Here is a 21129-nt window from a genome sequence, read left to right on the forward strand (position 1 = left end):
TGTACAAGTGACACCTGAGGTCAAAAAAAAAAATCAGACACACGTTTTGATAGCATATTTTAGAGGATCTTCCTAATATTTTAGCACATATAGTGAATATTACATTGGACATTTCAAGGTAAAATATATTGCATGAGGGTCATCCATACTGAAGTAAAGCTGTCCTACCACTGTTGTTTTGTGCAGACTCTTCACATGAGATTTGAGGAGTTTCTGTTGCATTCAAATCTTCTGCATTGCTGGGTTTTGAAGCTGGCTGGAAGAAAATACAGCTGGTTTATGACAAAGGAGAAATAACCTATTTCTCAACGAGACAAAACAGAACAGGCAGTAAGAACATGACCATACAGAAACAAAGAGGCCCTAACATTGAAACTTAAATGATACGTTATGAATAAAGAGATAAATATGCAATGGCGTAAATCTCTCTGTGGTGAAAAATAAAGGGAAGCTTACTGGGTGAACTCTGTTAATAAGGCTGCTCCATACGATCTCAGCATTTGTCTCCTGATGTGATAAGTAGTCACGACAGCACTGAAACAGATCCACATGAAAACAATTGTGTTAACAATACAGGACACTTCACACACTAATAACGTCAGAATTTATTCCTCCCTGAAATAACTGAAGTGTTTGATTATAAACAAAACCTACAGTTGTTGGAAAATTCACAGCTACTTTTAGAAAATGACTGACAGTATAATAATTACAGTAAATGATAGTATTTTTTTATGAGTACTTTGTTGACCACATGCCAAAGTGCTTCAATAAATTATATTCTCCTTATTTAAATTACAAATGCCTTTCTTCTAAAAAGGATGTGTTCATTAGGAAAGGTGTTTCTCAAGCGGTCCATTAATATGCAAACTCAAACCAGGCTTTATTTAGAGGAAACTTTTCATAAAAGTAAATGCAATTGAAAGTGCTTTTCAGAGTGACGCATCAAAGACAAGAAGACAAATTAAAAGAAATACAGTATCCCTGAGTCCACACCGGATAACCCAGAGACCCTTGTTAAAAACTTCATGGTGTCGGCGCTTAAAATCCCTGCGGAAACGGTGAAAAACATCACTTTCCACCGCGTCCACCGGCTCGGACCCCGAGGAGGAAACCGACACCGCCCCATCATTGCAAAGTTCGAGCACTTCCAGCAGAAAGTGCTCGTAAGAAGCAAAGGACGGGAGCTGAAAGGCACGTCGTTCGGAATGAACGACCAGTTTCCCAGGGAAATCAACGAGAGGCGCAAAGTATTATATCCCATCATGAAAGAACACAGACAGAAAGGTAAACGGACTGCACTGGTTGTGGACAAACTATACATAGATGGGCAGCTATTTCGGGAACCCTCCATTACCCCCTGGCTCTTCTAAAAAAAAAAAAAAAAAAAAAAATGGCTTAAAGGTTTAATATATCACTTAGTCATTTATGTTAGAAAATGTTATTAAAAAAAAAACAAAAAAAAACAAAACTCACAGGTATAAATGTCTCACTCTCCTAACCTACACTCCCCACTGGAGAACCCCCTCCTCCTTCTACTTTTCTCTCTCTCCCTCTCTATATGTCTCCCTTTAGCTCTCTCCCCCTCTCACACACTCACCCTCCACACTCTCACTCACACTCTATGTACCCCCCATGTTTATTGTGCTTGTATGTTTTATAATGTGTTTGTTGATAGTTTTTCAGGCAATGATGTGCTATTATATAATGTATATATAGATCCTGACCTGCTGTATACATCTCTCTCCAACACTCACAGCTCACAGACAGCAACAGACAGCTCACAAGGACACACACAGATGTTATATCACATTACTACATACTCAGTGACAGAACATCTTCTCTCTGTATGTTCAAGTTTAATATCGTAACCTGGAATGTTCATGGCATACGCTCACAAACAAAAAGAGTTAAAATCATGGACTATGTCTCTAAATTAAAAGCAGATATTTTGCTCCTTCAAGAAACACATTTACTACAGTCGGAAGAAAAATGTTTATCAGACTCGAATTATAGTATTATCTTTTCATCTTGTTATAACAGCAGACAAAGAGGGGTCTCCATTCTAGTCCATAAGAGAATTCCATTCACTTTAAACAGTACAGTAACGGACTCAGAGGGCAGATATATTATTATCCAGGCAACAATCTTTAATAAATTATATTCTATTGTAAACCTCTATGCTCCGAATAATGAAGATCCAGCCTTCTTTCACACTGTTTTCTCTCACTTAGCAGACTTATCTGCTAACTCAATAACTATTATCGGTGGTGACTTCAACATAGTTTTAAACCCTTCAGTAGATCGATCTAATAGTCCAATACACGTTAAACAGTCACAATCAGTTAAAGTCATACATGACTATATGAAAGATTTCGGACTAGACGACGTCTGGAGACTCAAAAACCCTACAAAGAGGGACTATACGTTTTTCTCTCCGGTGCACAAAACATTTTCAAGAATTGACTTTTTCCTCTTAAATAACTCTATCGCACATAAAGTTACTACTAAAATCCACCCAATCATTATCAGCGACCATGCACCAATATCACTCAGCCTGCAAACAGATTCCATCCCTAAACCTCCTCAGACTTGGCGCCTCAACATCTCTCTACTCAAAGACCCAGAATTTGATCGAGTAATAAGGAGTGAGTGGGCAGACTTTCTAAAAAACAATGACTCTAATGACTTATCTCCATCTTTGCTTTGGGAAACTGGAAAGGCCGTAATCAGAGGTAAAATAATATCATACTCCTCATACAAGAAAAAAAAAGATCTACAAACAGAGAAAGAAATTGAAGAAAAAATTAAACAACTTACAGAGAATTATGCAATAAACCCAAGTGATCAATTATGGTCCGAACTACAAAATGCAAAACTAAACCTCGATAATATCCTATCCAAGAAAACAGAGTTTTTATTACAACAACTAAGATATAATGATTTTGAACACAATAATAAATCTGGAAAATTTCTGGCGAACCAACTCCAGCGCAATAAAGAAAAATCCTTCATAACAGCAATTCAGGATTCCTCAGGAAAATATACTCAGTCACCTCAGGAAATCAACCAGACCTTCTATAATTATTACCAGAGTTTATACTCAGCAGCAGTTAACCCAAACATAGAAGATATACATAATTTTCTCAACAATCTAAACATGCCCGAACTAACGTCAAATTACAGAGACATATTAGATGCTCCACTGACTATGAAAGAATTACAATGTGCATTAGACAGTATGCCAGCAGGCAAGGCACCTGGTCCTGATGGTTTCCCTGCTGAATTTCTTAAACATTTTTGGTCAATGTTAGCACCCCTTTTCTTCAGGACAGTGACAGAGATTAAAAATAATGGTTATATCAGTCCGCACATGAATACAGCTGCAATTAAATTATTATTGAAACCAGACAAAGATCCTACGCTTCCCTCTAGCTATCGACCTCTGTCACTAATCAACACCGACATCAAAATTATCTCAAAAGCTCTCGCCTCTAGGCTGGAGAAAATCATCCCATCAATAATTCACAGCGATCAAACAGGATTTATAAATGGCCGACACTCCACCAACAACATCAGAAGACTTCTAAATCTAATCTCTTTGACGCAACGCCACAACAAAGAAGCTATTGTTATGTCACTAGACGCAGAAAAAGCCTTTGACAAAGTTAATTGGTCCTTTCTCTTTGCTGTGCTCCACAAATTTGGCTTCGGAGAATCATTTATCCAGTGGGTATCAGCTCTGTACAACTCACCCAAGGCTACAGTCACCACTAATGGGATCACTTCACAAAGCTTCAGTCTGCAAAGGGGAACGAGACAGGGATGCCCACTCTCTCCCTTATTGTTTGCGATCTTTATCGAACCATTAGCAACAGCTGTACGTCAGAACACCGATATCAAAGGTATCTGTGCTCTGGAGTCTGAACATAAAATTAACCTATACGCAGATGACATTTTACTTTATCTACAAGAACCCAAAACTTCAGTAAAGGAAGTATTTAACCTCATCACAACCTTCTCGCGTCTTTCAGACTACTCCGTCAACTGGTCAAAATCAATTATATTACCTTTAACAGAAAACTCGTGGAAGCCCGCAGCCCAAAACTCGCATTATTCTTTTCCTACTGGCAACATCAGATATCTGGGCATAAATATTTCCTCCAAACTCTCAGAATTAGTTCACCTGAACTTCACTCCACTTTTGGACAAAGTCTGTGATGATCTGAGGCGTTGGAACAACCTCCCCATCTCCCTTTTGGGACGAATAGCTACAGTCAAAATGAAAATATTACCTAAAATCAACTATCTTTTCTCCATGATTCCATTTAAACCCACATCAAAGTGGTTCCAATCATTAGACTCCGCTATTGGTAAATTCTACTCAAAGAATAAAAAGGCTAAAATCAGTCTGACTACCCTCCAGAAGAATAAATCCGAAGGGGGACTGGAGGCTCCCAACTTCATGTATTATTATTTATCCAACCAAATACAATATCTCACCAAATGGATACATCCTCATGAAGAACATAACTCCTGGCTGGAACTAGAACAGTTAGATTGTAACCAGATCAAAATCTCTGACCTTCCCTTTATCACTTCTGCCCTTAAACATCACTCCTGCTTCAAGAACCCTATGATCGCTTCCACCTTGTCTGCTTGGTGGAAAGCACTGGAAACCACAGGCTCCCAATTAAAACCCAGTATACTCTCCCCAATCTGGCACAACCCTGATTTTGCAAACAACAAAATAGCTCTTTATTTCAGCACATGGGCAGAGAGAGGAGTCACTCACCTCCATCACCTTCTGGATGAAAACACATTTAGGACATATATAAACTTATTCCAAACATTTGAAATAAGAAATGGAAATTTTCTTCAGTACCTACAGGTAAAGAAGACTATTACAAGTAGAATTCCATCGCTTCAGACTACTTTACAGCCAACGGATTTACAGCCACCTGAATTTGTCGACTACATTGTGAAACTCTCTCCAAGAAATAAGAAGAATCTCTCAAAAATTTATGGTTTACTCTCAAAGACACACTCTATACACCTACCAACTCAAAAATGGGAAAAAGACGTATCCAAATCTTTTGACTCTGATTTTTGGACCCAAATCTGTGAAAACACATTTAAAATGACTAAAAACACCAACTTACAATTGATCCAATTTAAGGTGCTTCACAGAACGCATATAACACAATATAAACTGTATAAAATGGGCTTCTCACGCTCAGACACATGTATGCAATGCACCCAAAACATGACGGACACTTACTTTCACGCTCTGTGGCTTTGTACACCCGTCTATCAATTCTGGGTAACAATTACGCAGAAACTCTCCAATATTTTGGACTGCGGGATTCCACATTCCCCGAACGTTTGCCTAATTGGTGATCTAACGCAAACAGCCCTTCCAGACATTCATATCCAACCCACACTTGCAGCTATCGCCATTGCCAAAAAGACAATTTTAGTTAACTGGAAAGATAAGAAAGCCCTCAACATCACCCATTGGCTGAACCTCCTCACAGAACACATTTCACTAGAGAGAATATCTGCTATCAGAAAAAACCATTTGGACTCCTTTAAAGAAAAATGGTCTCCATTTATTAAATCAATAAATATTAATCTATAGCCTCCACTTGTATGTGGGCGTATGCCATTTCCCTCATAAAATTGTAATTATTATTCTGTCTGTGTGTATGGTCTGACTTCTCTCTGCTTTATTTCAGCTTATTAACCCTCTACCTTTTTAAGTAGGATGGCACCATGGACTTCAAGGCTGTGTGCATACACTGGTGGTGTCCCTTCCCTATTGCTCTTGGGGTTGCTCTCTGGCTCTGCGGGGCCTGCGTGGCTCGGGCCCCTCTGCCTGGGGGTGGGTGTCCCCGGTGTCTCTCCCTTTGAGTCCTGGGTCTGCTGGGTTTGTGCGCTCTCCTGGGGCCTTGGGGGTGGCGGCGGCTGGTCTCTTCTGGGGCGCCCTGGCTGGCCCTGGGGTTTGGGGTGGGTCGGCCCTCCGGTCGCTCCCCTGTCCTTTCCTGCTCTGCTTCCCTCCTCCTCCCTCCTCTCCTGCCTGGCCGCTCGTCCTCGTCCCTCTCCCTCCCCTGGGGGGGCTGGGGGCCCTCCGCTGCCTGGGGGTCTGGCATGGGGGCCGGGTGGTCTCTCTGGGGGGGTGGCTCTGGCTCATCCGGGCACAGGCCTTGGTACTTGCCTGTGTGCCGCCACTGGAGATAAATTTCTGCTGGCTGGGGGCTTCTGTCCGGGCCCGGTGCTGTCCTGGGGAGTAGTGGGGTGGGTGGGGTCTTGGTGGTGCTGCGGGGTGGGCGCCCTGCATCCTGGACGTGCCGGCTCCGGGGTGGGCGTGGGGGCTCATGGCCCTTGCTTCCTAGTGGTGCGGCCTGGTCCTCCCTCCGGGGCGGGGTGCTGCATGCGGCTGGCCCGTGGTGGGGCTGTGGCGCCTACCGGGGCGCTGCTCTAGCGCTGCGACTTCTGGGGGTTTCGGTGCTGGCCGGGCCGGTCGGGTTCGTGTGGGCTCACCTTGGCCTCTTGCCTCTGGGCTCTGGGGGCCCTCTGCATCAGTACCGGTGGTCTTACTACCTGTCTCCCCTGCTGCTCTCTCCTCATGGGCCGGATCCACACCAGACTGCCTCTTACTGTGCACTTCACACACTCCACACGTCACTGTATATAGTTAGTCTTAGGCACATATAGGGACACAACAGCTAGGGCCCCGAGAGCAGGTGGGGGCAGGAATGATGGGCTCTGTGGTGGGGCGGATGGCAGGGCTCTACGGCCTTGTCTCTTCCCCATCACCCTCTTGCTTGCCTCCCCTGCTCTCTAATTTCTTTTTAATGCACCACATACACTCACACCTTGGGGGTAGGTCTGGGACGGCTCGGGGAACTTGGGCCAGGGTAGGCTGCAGAGTAGCCATCCTCTGTGGTCCTCTGGCCTGCCCCCTGGACGCCTCGCCCAGCCTCCCCACTTTTAATGCACCACATGACACTCAGGGTTACACTATCACGGTGCAGGGATAATGTCTCCAGTCTGGGATCGGGAGACATATTAACAGGGAGTAATGGGGGGATTTCACTAATATGGCCTCACTGGTGGGACCCGGCCCCCTTATAGCTATGGTGTGGCGGGGGTGGACCATCATCCGTGTTGCTGTGGCTGGGGGGTCCCCGGGACCTGGGGGCTGTGGTCGGGGGGGGTTCTCCTGCGTGCCCGACGGGTCCGGGCAGGTGCGATGGCTCTTGGTGGGCTGCGGGGGCTGGATTGGCCGTCCTGGTGGGCGCTGTGGCTGTACTGCGGGCTGGTGGCATGTGGTGGCTCTGTCCTGGTGGGTTGTCAGGGCGCATTGCGGGGAGTGGGGGCCCTGGGTGTACTGCGCTCACCTGGGGCCTGGTGCGGGGGGTATGTGGGGTGCCTCCCTGTCGGCGTCGCCGGGCCTCACCACACTGTCCATTTTTACCCTCTGGACTCACATCGGGTCCCGGCTCCGATTTCCTCTGGCCGGCTCCCGGTGGTGGCCTGCCTTGTGATGGGCTGGTTGCCATCCCTTCGGTGGGCCGCTCGGCCCCTGTGTCTGGCTTCCTGGCTGTGTGGGGCCGTTGGCCCCCTCGGGGGAGGGAGGGGGGGTGGGGGTGGGCGGGTCGGGTGGTGGGGTGGGGGGTTTGGTGGGGACTGGGGTGGGCGGGGTTAGGGTTTGGGTGGCGGGTGGGTCCTCGTGCCCCGGGCCACCTGGGTCGGTCTGGGCGCGCAGGGGGTGTCAGTAGCTGCTCCCTCTTGTTCTCCGGGTTCGCGTCGTTCACGGTGGCCCCGGTGGCTCTCTGGGGGTGCCGCCCTGTGGCTCCTACGGCCCGGGGGGAGGGATGCCCTGTTGACTTGGCCCTGCCTTGCCGTGACTGCTGTTCTGGGCTTCGGGGTTCTTCACACTTGCATGTTTGATCAGGTCTTGCCAGCTACTGCCGAGTCCCATTTCAGCGATTGATGGGTCCCGCCAGAATGTGCTGAGAATTTCTCCAGTCTCTACCCTGAACTCATTCTCTCTCGCACTAGCATCCTCTTCTGGCCTATTCTATTCTATTCTATACTATCAAGACACCCACAATTATGGTGCTCAGTACCATTTGTTCATTTATTATTGAATCTCTCTTTCTTTTGTGTTGGTTTGGTTTTCTTTTCTTTTTTCAAATTTTTATTTATTTATTTATTTTTTTTTTTATTGATGGGCAGTTAGTAGTTGGGCATAACACACCACCTTACAATCTTTAATTGCAATAGCAACGCCTGTTATTTTCTATCCCTGTTCATCCTGTTCGTCCTGTTCGTCCTGTCCAGTCTTTGTTTCCCCCACACATCACTGAGGTGTAGCACTGCCCTCCCTGGCTCATAATAGGGAATTCTAATAAAGAATATCTGCTTAGCTTTCAGGGAGGGCCGGTGATGGTCACACACATGCACTAAATATTAAAATATTTGGCTGCAAGACTAAAATATGCATCAATCTCATAAAATGTTGACTCCCCTTTTGTGGAGTTAAACAATGAGAACAAATGCAGACAAAAAAAGAAAAAAAAAAAAAAAAAAAAAAAAAAAAAAGAAATACAGAATTACAAAATAAAACTGAATGTAAAACCAGAAATTAAATAACTTTTTTAAGTAAACTGAAATGACAAGGGGCATGCATATGTTTTTTTGAAAGATTCTTCTTTATAGAAGTCTTCAGTAAGAAGGCCTAATTGTAGGAAATGATTAATAGGCAGGACCTTCTTATGCTTTGAGCTAACTGCTAATGTTAGCATACCGTATGCTCATAATGACAATGCTGACATGTTGATGTTGAGCAGGCAATGTTTACCACTTTAGCGAGCTATTACTTGCAAACTATCACTGAATACAAAGAAGCTGAGGCTGATGGGATTGTCATTGCTTTTGCAGTTTAGTAGGTATAATTATAGAAATGAGACAAACTCTGACCTGTTAATGGTACTGTCAAAAAAAGAAGATTCATCAAGTGGGGACATGAATGCCAACACTAAATTTTGCTACACCAAAAGTCAGGGTCTTACAAAGTACTCTGAGCAACCTCTGGACCATTTTAAATGGTAATACATTAATTTTTTGTTGTTATATTTCAGTAAAAATCAAAAATGTCATCTTCATGGTGTTGCTTCCCAAGCTGTAGACTAACTGACTGCCTGGCTAACTGGCTGACACTGCCATCACTACTGCCATGTTGTTCGTGGGATGTTTTGCTACCAGAACAATCCTATTTAATTGCAATATAGTGTTTTCCAGACATCTCCTTTAGTGGTCATGAACTATAGAACTATAAAAAGTTTTCACACCACTTGGAAGTTTTTCCCTTTACTTGCTTTTCAACATTGATTCATGGTCAATTTAATGTGGTTTTGTGGACAAGAATTCACAAACAACACTTTTTCATGTCAGAGTAAAAAATAAATAAATTCAATTTCTATAAATTACTCTTCAATTAGACCAAAAAATTTGCATTTTGGCCATCAGACTAGACGCTAAGTTAGGCAAATGCCAAACAGTGCACATTATCACAAACACATCATTCGCACCATGGAGCATGGTGGTGGCAGCATCATAATTTGGGGATTACTTTCGGTAGCTGGCCCTGGAAGGCTTGTAAAGGTAGAGTGTGTAATGAAGGCAGCAAAGTATTGGGAAATACTGGGGACTTACCTAATGCAGTCTGAAAGAGAACTGGGAGAAGATTTGGTTTCCAGCTAGCCAGTGGTCTAAAGCATACAGCCATAGCTACACACAGTTCTAATCAATAGTTTAAAGACAACAAGGTCTATGTGTTGGAGTGGCCAAATGATAGCCCAGACCTCAGTCCAATTGATACGTGTCTGACAAAGCTTAAGCAGTTTTGCAAAGAAAAATGGGGTAAAATTACAGCGTCCAGATTTTCATTGCCGAGTGAGACCTATCCACACAGGCCCATTGCTAGAAATGCAGGCAAAGGTGCATCTAAATACTAAGTTGAAGGGCATGAACACTTATTTTACAATTAATTTTTTTTTAAAATAGACTGACATTACTTTATTGGAATCTGTTTGAGTGTGACATACATAAAACCAAGCATGGAGGTGTGGACTGCATGTACAGACCTGGTACACCTAAGCTTGTATTTTTGGTAACTGTGTTGCTTTGACATTGTGGATTAGAATGAAGTCTTTTCTTTTTACTGTCAGTCTAAATTATCAGATCTAGGACCTCAGTACTGTGGCACAAATCCCAGTAAAATAAATGTAATGCAGATGGTTTGGGGGCCTGCAAAATGTAACTGCAATAAGTGGAAGATATGAACAGCAGAGCTAAAAGAACCCAAGTAACACCTATATAGTTTGTCGCCAAATATACACTACCATTCAAAAGTTTAGGATAACCCAGATAATTTCATGTTTCCATGAAAACTCACACTTTTATTCATGCGCTAACATAATTGCATAGGGATTTTCTAATCATCAATTAACCTTTCATCACTATTAGCTAACACAATGTATCATTAGAACACAGGAGTGATGGTTGCTGGAAATGTTCCTCTGTACCCCTATGGAGATATTTCATTAAAAATCAGCTGTTTCCAGCTAGAATAGTCATTTACCACATTAACAATGTCTAGATTGTATTTCTGATTCATTTAATGTTATCGTCATTGAAAAAACTGCTTTAAAAATAAGGACATTTCTAAGTGAGCCCAAACTTTTGAAGGGTAGTGTAAGAATTTCCCAGATTTCAGATTGTTTAAGATTTCAGACTGTATGTTCTCAACGAGGTTTTACTTTGAAGCAACGCTGTTTCTGTTTTGTGATAAAACCACTATCACAGAAAACACAACAACTCAGGAAACCGTCCAACTCTTCCGTCATATTATTTGTTTGCAGAGTTACTCTTTGAAAACAAAAATATCATTGAGGGACTCAGATTCAGACGAGTGAGATGGTTGACAACCTGTGATGGTAAATTTCAGGCTAACGCAGGAGAAAATTGCTCAAATTCGGTGTCTGGTCAAAGAAGAGAACTGAGTAGAAAGCAGCCACTCGTGAAGCATGAGTTCTCTCATCTCCCAGCGTCAGGCTGAGAGACTTGAAGATAATTTGCCCAACAAAACAATGTCATCTTGAAGTGTCAAAGTAACAGTGCATGCTGTTTCATGCTTTGCAGGAAAATGTAGAAAAAAAAGAGTACTTTTTTAGCCATAGCAATGGTAGGTCTCTCAATGGGCGTCCTCTTAGCCATCTCCAGCAGTAGCCTCTTCAGTTTGCGAGGCATTGCCAGCTTCTGATTAGGTGATAAACTGAACTTGGCTGTGGCCCAGAGAATAGCAGCAACCCCGTACACACAAACCTGATGGAAAAAAGACACAAGAGAAAAGCTAGTGCCAAAGCAAATGAATAGTTAATTAAAAAAACAAACAACATGAAAGCAGCTTGAACAGTCAGACCTTCTCAGTCACTATTCCATGTTCTTGATATTCAGGAGCAAGATAAAATTCATCTCGGGGTCCTGCAATGAAGAAAGTCAATTATTAAAGTCAATAAAAGCCTTCAGACTCTGCGGCCTCATACACTTTGATGAAGATTGCCTTTTCAAGTATGTTTTATAAGTAAATAGACATTAAAATATGGAGCAGCAACAGCACAGAGTGTTTGATTAAAGTAAACCTACCTGTGTTTTTAGGTTTCAGAAAAAGCACCTCTCCCTCGCAGCCCACATACACCGTATCCAAGCATAAGTAGGCTAATGGAAAAGACGGAAATCAGTTGCACTGAAGAAAGTGTGAGCAAAAACCATGCAACAGAATCTGTATGATTTTTTGTATTTCTCTTTGTCTATCTTTCTTTTCAAATTTACAGAACAGAAAACTGTTCTTGCTGGGACGGTTCCTTTCTGGTTTCACAAATACAGTGAGTAAGATCACCTGGAAAGTCGATGTAGGTCTGCAGTGAGGACAGGCAGATGTAGCACAAAGCCCACAGTTCATTAACTGTCAGCCGCCGTTCACAACGAGTGAGTAACTCTCTAAGAGAGATCCACTGGACAGAAAATGACAAGAACAAACTCAGTTTGGAAAAGGAAAGAGTTACTGATTACAGAGCTTCAGCCCACAGTAATCCTAATCACACCTAACTGAAGTAATTCCTAATCTGACTTTTTCTAAATCTGTTTTTGACTGTTCCTTTAGTAACACTGATTGCTTCTGAGTACCTATGTGATTACCATGTCACTTGAAAACTGAAGACAGTTCCAAACTTACAGGTGATAACATTAGAATTTAAAGACAATTTTTGTACATTAAATAAACTTAAAGACAAAGACCTCATTAAAGTCATGTGAAAAAATAATTGGAAACTGTTGGCTTTTTGACATATCTAGACAAGCAAACATTTTCCCATTTAATAAAGTGCCTACAAAGAAAAGTGATATACTGGAAGAACATCAGTCACTTATCTAACAATAATATTAATAGATGTAATAATCTTTGTTTTGGCATTGTGTCTCAGCATTGTCTCCTTCAGCAGAATAAAATTCTTGTGGCCGTTTTGTATAATTCTAAACATTTTTCTGACATTAGCTTGCTGAATCCCTTTGTCCACTCCTACATAAAAAATTTCTTCGGTTGATATACACTATCATTCAAAAGTTTGGGGTCATTTATGTCCTTATTTTTGAAAGAAAAGCAGTTTATTTCAATGAAGATAACATTAACAATAAATGAATCAGAAATACAATCAAGACATTGTTGATGTGGTAAATGACTATTCTAGCTGGAAACGGCTGATTTTTAATGGAATATCTCCATAGGTGTACAGAGGAACATTTCCAGCAACCATCACTCCTGTGTTCTAATGCTACATTGTGTTAGCTAATGGTGTTGAAAGGTTAATTGATGATTAGAAAACCCTTGTGCAATAATGTTAGCACATGAATAAAAGTGTGAGTTTTCATGGAAAACATGAAATTGTCTGGTTGACCCCAAACTTTTGAACAGTAGTGTAGGTTCGAGGTTTTTTTTGTTGCAGGTACAGCTTGCTTCAATTCCCGCCACAGCATTTCAATGAGATCCAAATCTGGATTTTATGTTTGTCATCCCTTGAAGGATTTGAGAGCGCAGAGAATCACTGTCTTGTTTAAAGGTCCACTGTCAGTTTAACTTTAACTTTTGGACAGATGGTCTCACATTACTTTGACATTCATTTGACTCACTCTTTGATCTAATGCAGAATTCACAGTTGAATCAGTGACTTAAAGCTGCCTAATCCTGAGCCATCAAAGCAACCCCGAACCATAACATTTCCACCACCATGCTTTAGAGTGTGTCTGAGGTTCTTCTTCTGAAATGCTTTCTTTGTTCTGCATCAAACATTTCTACTGTTACTGTGACCAAACAACTCTATTGTTGATCCATCTGCCTAGACCACATTATTGCAAAAGGCCCACTCTTTGCCTTTATTTTCACTGGCATTCTCTACGTTGGCTCTAACGTTATTTTTGAACAGCAAATTTGTGCAGTTTCTTTCTAAATTTAGATGCAGCGTTTCAAATCAACATCTGCAGAGTTACCAGCAGATCCTTGGACGAACTTCTGGGATTGTTGAAGACTTTCTTTCGAATGTAAGACGCTACTCGGGCCTGAAATTGCTAAAGTGGCAAGTGCTGGGAAAACTGAAACTTCTTTGAAATCTACACCACTTGTAGTGGAATGATTGATGTCAGATCATTTGAGGATAATTTGAAGAGCCTTTAAAATCCATTGCCGGACCTTTTTTCGGCATCCACAACTGTTTTCCCAAAGACCTTAGAAAGCCTTTCAGGTGTTGCTATGTTGACGCCTCACACTTTATTAGGAAAGAGGAAGTAAGAGAATTAAAGAAACATGATTCCACCTGTTACTAACTCCAAGTTTTAATAATTGGCACCTAATCTGGAACATTAGTTCTAATTTGATGGATTTTATGGAGGACTTATCTTTCAACCTCGCTGATCCTTTCTTGTTGTTGTTCTTTTTCTTTTTAAATTATGAAAATGACATCGGTCATTTTTCTGTCTTATTTATTAGAGTATGTTGCCTTTAATAAAAGACACTGTTTCAGAGAGTATCAAGTGTTTACTTGTTCAGATATGTCAGAGTTTCTCAGAATATTCTTACTTTTTCACATGAGTATACCTCAGGTAATCAGTTCATTTTAAGAAGGCATTTGGAATGAGGTTAGCTTTTCTTAAGATTACATAACATTGGGAATCTTGTGCTTGATTTGATGCATAGAACATTTTCTACCTAAGCAGCTATAAGCTAAATAAAACAGCTGCAAGAATAAAAGCTAATTCCTGACCATGTAAATAGCAGCAGGAAGTAGCCAATGAATTAAGAAGAAGTAGTTGAAAAAAAAAAATACATTAGTCAAGGTGCTCTTAGGAGTTTTTTCCAGAGCTTTAAAATTGTCTTTCTGCCATACAACAGCTTGTCCAAGGCCCAGTTTGAAACCTAAGACATGCCAACTGAGAAACCTTACAAGTGAGCAAATATAACCTGACAAAGAATGTGCAACTGAAAGCTCTGGAAAAAAGGGAACCTAGAGATGTGATTATTTTATCAAAATAGAAAGCAGGTGTTTGCTTCTTATTCCCTTTAAGCTACAACTGAAAGCATTTCAGAAAAAATACAAAAATCCAGATAACTGTTTGTGAACTGACTGACGCTTGCACCACGAGACCTTTTATGTTTGAGTGCAACCCTGTGTTGTTTCTATTTTACCAGCTATAACTGCAAGAAAATATGTGACGCAATTGCAGAGCCACAGATTTCAAAGCAGCCCGGCAGTGGCTAACCTCATCCTGAGATTCTTCATTCAGGCACAGCATGCTTTTGGTCATGTGGTTATTTGGAATGTAGAGGCTGTAGTTCAGCGAGCTCTGCTCCCCAGAAGAGTCCTGTTCCAGTTCCAGCTCTTCACAGGAAGCACTGGACGATGCTAAGTCCGGGATGCAGTCCTCAGACAGACTTTCATGGCACTCTTGCATATTAGTTTCTTCGATGCATAATGTCTCTGCAGCATCCTTACTTGTGGATGACATTTCCCTACAAGCCTCAGCACTACAGTGTGGATAAGACTCACAGGACCTTCCCCGGCTGAGTCTTTGAAGTCTGTTACTCCACACAGACTTGCAGCTCAAGTGTTCGTCTGCTCCAATCTCAGTGAGGTCAGAAACAGGTATGCTGATATCTCCGTGTGCTGGAGGGGAAAGACAGGGGGGATTGTTGGAGTCTGGGACTGAGCAGGAGCGGTTGAGGGCCCCCCTCACCCTGCTCAGCCTCTGTTGGGTTCTCCTCCTCACCGGGGAGCTGTTGTGGGATCTGCAGTCCATCTCATCTGTCAAGATCATGCAGTCTCCTTCACAGCTCTCTATATCCTCGGCCCAGAGAGTGGAATCCCAGCCCCCGCACAGCTGCAGATGGAGCAAATTTTTTTTGTTTTCAGGCAGAAACAATCTTAATTACTTCAGCGGCAAAACAGAAATCACAGTTTAAATAACTGAACAAACTGAAGTGGAAAGGTAGGTCCTCTGGTAAATCCTTACTAATGAGTACTACTTTGAGGGCATACCTAATCATATTACTTCTAGTATAGACATAACATTGGTTTCTGATAAGGATGTCCAGTATCGGCTTTTTTGCCAATAACTGATACTGTCATTTTCCTACTCTCGATTTCCAATTCCGATATCAACCGATACCAATATATAGATAATGTGGGCTTGGAAATAATTCCAAACCACAGACGTATTGTTAGTCAGGCACAGCAAGCTTGTTACTGCAGCCACACTTCGTAAAGTGAAAAATAATACTAAGTGTGAACTTTTTTGCTTTTGGGTACGGGTAATAAAAAATCAAGATATCCGCCTTCGCAAACTCATATTACAGATTACAGTAATACCAAAAAAGGTCAGTAGGTTGTGGTAGGTACTCCATCTGACTACAACATGGTGCAAATATGTTGTTTAGCAACCAATCAGTAAAAGACGTGCAAGAAAGACGTTGATTCACCTTTTAACAGTATGTGTGCCATTTGCATTATTTATTCTGAAATACAACTATGTAAACAGTTACATTTTGTTTGTGGGTACATCTATATTAAATGGCCACATTCTATGCTGCTGATCATCAATAATTAATAAACAAACATTGCATTTCTTTAAAAAAAAAAAAAAAAAAGCCACATTTCTGACAATACAATGCGGGGAAATGAACAACCTTGGCGGAGTACTGCGCTTTCTGAATGCTTTTCTAGTTTCACTAATGTTATCAAATGAGGGACTTCTGTGCAACTTTTTCAGGTAAACAGGAGGAATTTCATAGATGTCAATGTTACTTTTCAGTACAAACTGCTTTTACTGTAACATTACCTTTATTGGAGTACAGATAAGAAAAAAAGGTAAGTGCAACATAGAAACTTTCTAACTTAATCCCAATTACTGTATATGTCTACAAGTTACCATGCTTTATTTTCTACATCCCACTACCCCAGTGCTCTGCATGCATCCAACAACATTAGGGTGACAGCTGAGGGTGACTAAAGGCTAACGCTAACTTCCCTGGATCTAACAAAGAAAAACTGCATGCTTTCTGAGTAATTCAATTAAAATATGTCTTCTTCCAAAGCGTCCTCTTTTAAGAAGTATTTGCAGCAACATCCAAAGTTCAGTCCCATACCTGCTGCCTGGAGAGACCGTTTGCCTTAACAGAGCTATCAGGCAGGTCTTTGCTGTTGTCGTCTGAGCTCAGTCTTTTAAGAAGACATCTGGGTTTGGAATGCTGCCATCTTGCTTCCCAGGAGCCTTCCTGTCCATCTGTGGATGTACAAAGACAGCAATTAATAGCAGGAGAAAATCACGGCGGAGACTAAACAGCGGTCTGTTTAAATAGACATGATAAAAAGGATGACCTTGAAAGTTTGAAACCGATTCAATGGAGAGCACGCGTCGTCCAATTGAAGACAGTTTCCGACACACAGCTGTAGAGGAGGCATGAGAAAGCCGGGCTTCAGCCAGAGACAGGATATCCTGTGGGAGTATTAAACTTCCAGGTTTGCAATGTTCAATATTCAGAAAGCACATAAAATGCTCTATTTCTGGAATACATCCACACAATTTCCATTTTTTTCTCCTCAGTTTAGTGATGATGCACAAAAATCATTTCATTTCTGCATGATTGAACATTTATTTACTTTCTAGAGAATAAAATTTATCCAAGATGTGTGAGATTGTTCTGTGAAAATCATAACAGACTTGCAAGTCACACAATTTGAACTGACATTACAATCTATCAGAAGAAGGTTTAGAAGCTCTGAATGAAAGGTACTATGGATTTAAATCAACTTATTATCATTACATTTATTAATATATTTTACTTTAGTTTTTGAAAGACTGAAAGGACTTCTGACTGCAACAAGCTGTGACACTGTGATTTGCACTGACGCAGCATTTCCACTTGATGATGCTCACGAGCAAACTAACTACAGTATATGTGCAGCTCATTAGTTCATCTGACAGTCAGAAGAGAAAAAAAAGAGACATTAATTAAAGCTGTAGATGTAATTGTTGTAAATACAATTCTCTTGAATGATCTACTCATGACTGTAAATGAACGGTGATGCAGTGCAGTACTGCGATGTATAGGAGGAACATTATCCTTACTTACTTACATACTGTTGCAGACCAACCATCATCCATCTCCTTCAGACATGATGTCTCTGACTCATTATGCTTTACATGTATTTTGTTGTGGCTGGTCAACAATTTACCACTACAGCATTTACTTAATTTTTTAGGTCCATGACAACATAACTGCTAAAGTGAGACCTCTAATTATTCAACGTCTCATGATGTTTAAACTACACAGCTTTCTATGAATCACTCTGATGATAACAAAGAGTCAGCAGGGTTTCTGTACCTGAAGGAGCGGCCTGTCCTCAGGTTTCTCCTCCTGCATCTGCTCCAACAGCTTCTGGATTTCTTCTCCCATATCTGCCTCCAGCTCTGGCTCGATGACAAAGTTCAGTGTGGCAGAAAGCGTAGCGCCCAGAGAATAAACATGTCCCTGTGGCCAGGGTTAGAGAAAGAGACAACACTATCATTAACATGACGGCGTTGCAGTTGTGAATTTGCAGCAGCGATCTGAATCTGTGAATGACTACAGAAAAGCTTTAAAAAATATAGGATCCCCTTAGCATTGTGGACAGTACTTGTCAGACATTCTGCATATTTATGACGAAGCCTTTGTTTTGCTTCGCTGCACTGATAGTGGATATTATGGTCAGCTCAAAGGCACCAGCAGATTTGAACCAAGTGCTTTTGAGTTCACATCCTTCACAAAAGTATCACTCCCAACAATTGAAGTGGACTGGACCTATATTTATGTGGTAAACACATGTGCAAGGCGGATCCCAGCGTGGGGCACCAAAATAGAAGAGCAAACACTCAGCTAAAGGCCTTAACTCCTGTTTTGCTTATACTATTACTTTGGCCGAACATAGCTTCACCCTTGGGGAAAAACACAAGAGAAGTAAAGTAGAAAAGGGTAGTTTTTTGTCAGAAGTTTTGCCTGTTTAGACAAACAGCAAAATTCAAAAGAAAGGTTTACTTTGAGATTCGGTTACATAAGTCCACAGAACATTTATTCATGTGGTGGTGAGAACAGTGACACCCCTCAGTGGCAGTGTGCGAGTTTCACATTTCGATTCTTGATTTCCACAGAGGAAGCTAACAGTTTTGGAATCCAGTCACATCAAAAGGGTTATTCTATTTCACAGCAAGACTTTTTAAAAAATCTCTTGAACAGCAGATATATAGAGAAGTCCATAAAGATGAATAGAACGGTTACAGATCCACCCAGACATGCTGAAAGAGCATGAATAATGTATATGAACATTTATTAAACCCACACTAGCCAGTGAGAATAATGCATAGTTATCTTTCAAAAGAACTGCAGCAGGAAAGTGCTACACAGAGTAAACAGACAAATTCGCTCCTGGAGCTATGAGCACCTTACAATGTATCGAAAGTACCAATAAGTAGGTTCGTGTTTAAATTTGTCAGACAGAGGAATAACTAGAAGAAGCCTGAAAGCAAAACAACATCTATTATTCTGCCGTCCCAGTCTATCCCAGTGCCACATATACAATCACACTCACATTCACACCTACGGACAATTTAGAATTATCAATTAACCTGAGCATATGTTTGGACTGTGGGAGGAAGCCAGAGTACCCAGAGAAAACCTACACATGCACAGGGAGAACATGCAAACTCCATGCAGAAAGATGCTGGGAAGGCAGGGATGCGAACCAGGGACCTTCTAGCTGCAAGGCGAAAGTGCTAACCACCAATCCACTGTGCAGCCCCTATATGATAACATTCTACATAATATTCAGTTATGGCAGACACTGTCATAGAGGTGTTAATTCTTATGTACGTGTTCATCATTGAGGCCATAGTTCTTGGTGTTGTGCTAAACTGCATTACATTTAAAATGAGAGAATGTCAGTTTGGCAGAGCTGTTTGACTGAATTACAATGTACTGAGCAGGTACAACTACAAGAATGAACTATTATGAGCCTCTATTATGTGTTGCAGAGTTGCTGGTCTTAAAAGGGCATCATTAAAACCACTGACAGGTAAAGTAAATAACACTTATTAACTTGCTACAATGACATCTGTCAAGGAGTTGGATATATTAGGTAGTAAGTGAACAGTCAGTTCCTAACGATGTGTTGGAAGCAGGAGAAACGGGCCAGGTTACGATCTGAGCAGCTTCAACAAGAACTGAACTGTGAATATGTTTAGACAGCTAAGTCAGAACAATTCCAAATCAGCTGATCTTCTGGGGTGTTCTTAGTATGCAGTGCTGAAAGTAGTTTAAGGACAATTGCTGAACAGCAGCAGGGTCACGGGAGTCCAAGGTTCACAACTGCACATAGGGAGGAAGGCTGGCCCATTTGTTCTGATCCCACAGAAACGCTACTATATACTGAAAATCCTAATGCTAGCTCTGATAGAAAGGTGTCAGAACACACAGTGCATCAGTTGTGTAGCTGCAGATCCTTCAGAGTGTCCATCTGCCACCAAAAGGCGCCAACAATGGGCATATGAGTGTCAAAACCGGACCGTGGAGGAATGAAAGAAGGTGGCCTGGTCTGATGAATCATGTTTCCTTTCACACCGTGTGGATGGCCGGGTGCGTGGAGAAGAGATGGCAGCAGAATGCACTGTGAGAAGGAGGCAAGCAAGAGGAAGGTCTTGGCACTGCTTTGCTGGGAAACATTGGATCCTGGCATTCATGTGGGTGTTAGCTTGACATGTACCGCCTACTGAAAAATTGCTGCAGACCATGTACACTCTAACTTGGCAAAGACATTCCCTGATGACAGTGGCCACTTTCAGGAGGATAATACTTCCTGCCACATTGCAAACATTGTTTAGGAATGGTTTGAGGAACATGACAAAGGCTTTAAGGTGGTATCTCCAAATTATTCTGTGTCTGATCCATGGAGACCTTGCCTCACAACTCCCAGGACTTAAAGGATCATTAAGAAAGTCTTGCTGGGGCGCCCGTATAGCTCAACGCGTTGAGCGGGCGGCCCATGTACAGGGGCTGGTCCTCGACGCAGTGGCCCGGGTTCGATTCCCGCTCGCGGCCCTTTGCTGCATGTCTTCCCCTGACTCTTCTCCCCTGTTTCCTGTCTCTCTCTCACTGCGCCTATCTAATAAAAAGCCGACAAAAAGGCCAAAAAAATAACTCTTAAAAAAAAAAAAAAAAAAAAAAAAAGAAAGTCTTGCTGCTCAGTACTGGACACATTCAGAGCCTGTACAAAGAGTGGTCAGAGCTGTTTGGTGGGTTAAGAAGGATCTTCACATTATTATCCAAGTAGTTTTAATGATCAGTGAAGGTACTTTACCAGTAAGACACACACACTATCATTCAAAAGTCTGGGGTCACCCAGACATTTTTATATTTTCTATGAAAACTCACACTTTTATTCATGTGCTACCATAATTGCACAAGGGTTTTCTAATCATCAATTAGCC

At 41.8% G+C, this 21129-nt stretch overlaps 1 protein-coding gene across 3 annotated transcripts in view; it reads right to left on the reverse strand.

The window, feature by feature from the left end:
* The window catches only part of LOC111578244 (kinase non-catalytic C-lobe domain-containing protein 1), a 59891-nt gene that overhangs the window by 26133 nt on the left and 12629 nt on the right, over nucleotides 1-21129 (reverse strand). For all 3 annotated transcript variants that reach the window (XM_023284895.3, XM_055018441.1, XM_055018440.1), the window contains exons 4-13: nucleotides 17996-18142; nucleotides 16989-17106; nucleotides 16757-16893; nucleotides 14875-15492; nucleotides 11966-12080; nucleotides 11713-11784; nucleotides 11489-11550; nucleotides 11233-11391; nucleotides 457-534; nucleotides 169-256 (exon numbers count right to left, since the gene is read on the reverse strand). In XM_023284895.3, coding sequence (XP_023140663.2) covers nucleotides 169-256; nucleotides 457-534; nucleotides 11233-11391; nucleotides 11489-11550; nucleotides 11713-11784; nucleotides 11966-12080; nucleotides 14875-15492; nucleotides 16757-16893; nucleotides 16989-17106; nucleotides 17996-18142 — 1594 coding nt within the window. The remainder of the gene's footprint in view (nucleotides 1-168; nucleotides 257-456; nucleotides 535-11232; nucleotides 11392-11488; nucleotides 11551-11712; nucleotides 11785-11965; nucleotides 12081-14874; nucleotides 15493-16756; nucleotides 16894-16988; nucleotides 17107-17995; nucleotides 18143-21129) is intronic.

This window comes from Amphiprion ocellaris, chromosome 16 (assembly GCF_022539595.1).
Source record: "Amphiprion ocellaris isolate individual 3 ecotype Okinawa chromosome 16, ASM2253959v1, whole genome shotgun sequence".
NCBI classification, from domain to species: Eukaryota; Metazoa; Chordata; class Actinopteri; family Pomacentridae; genus Amphiprion; species Amphiprion ocellaris.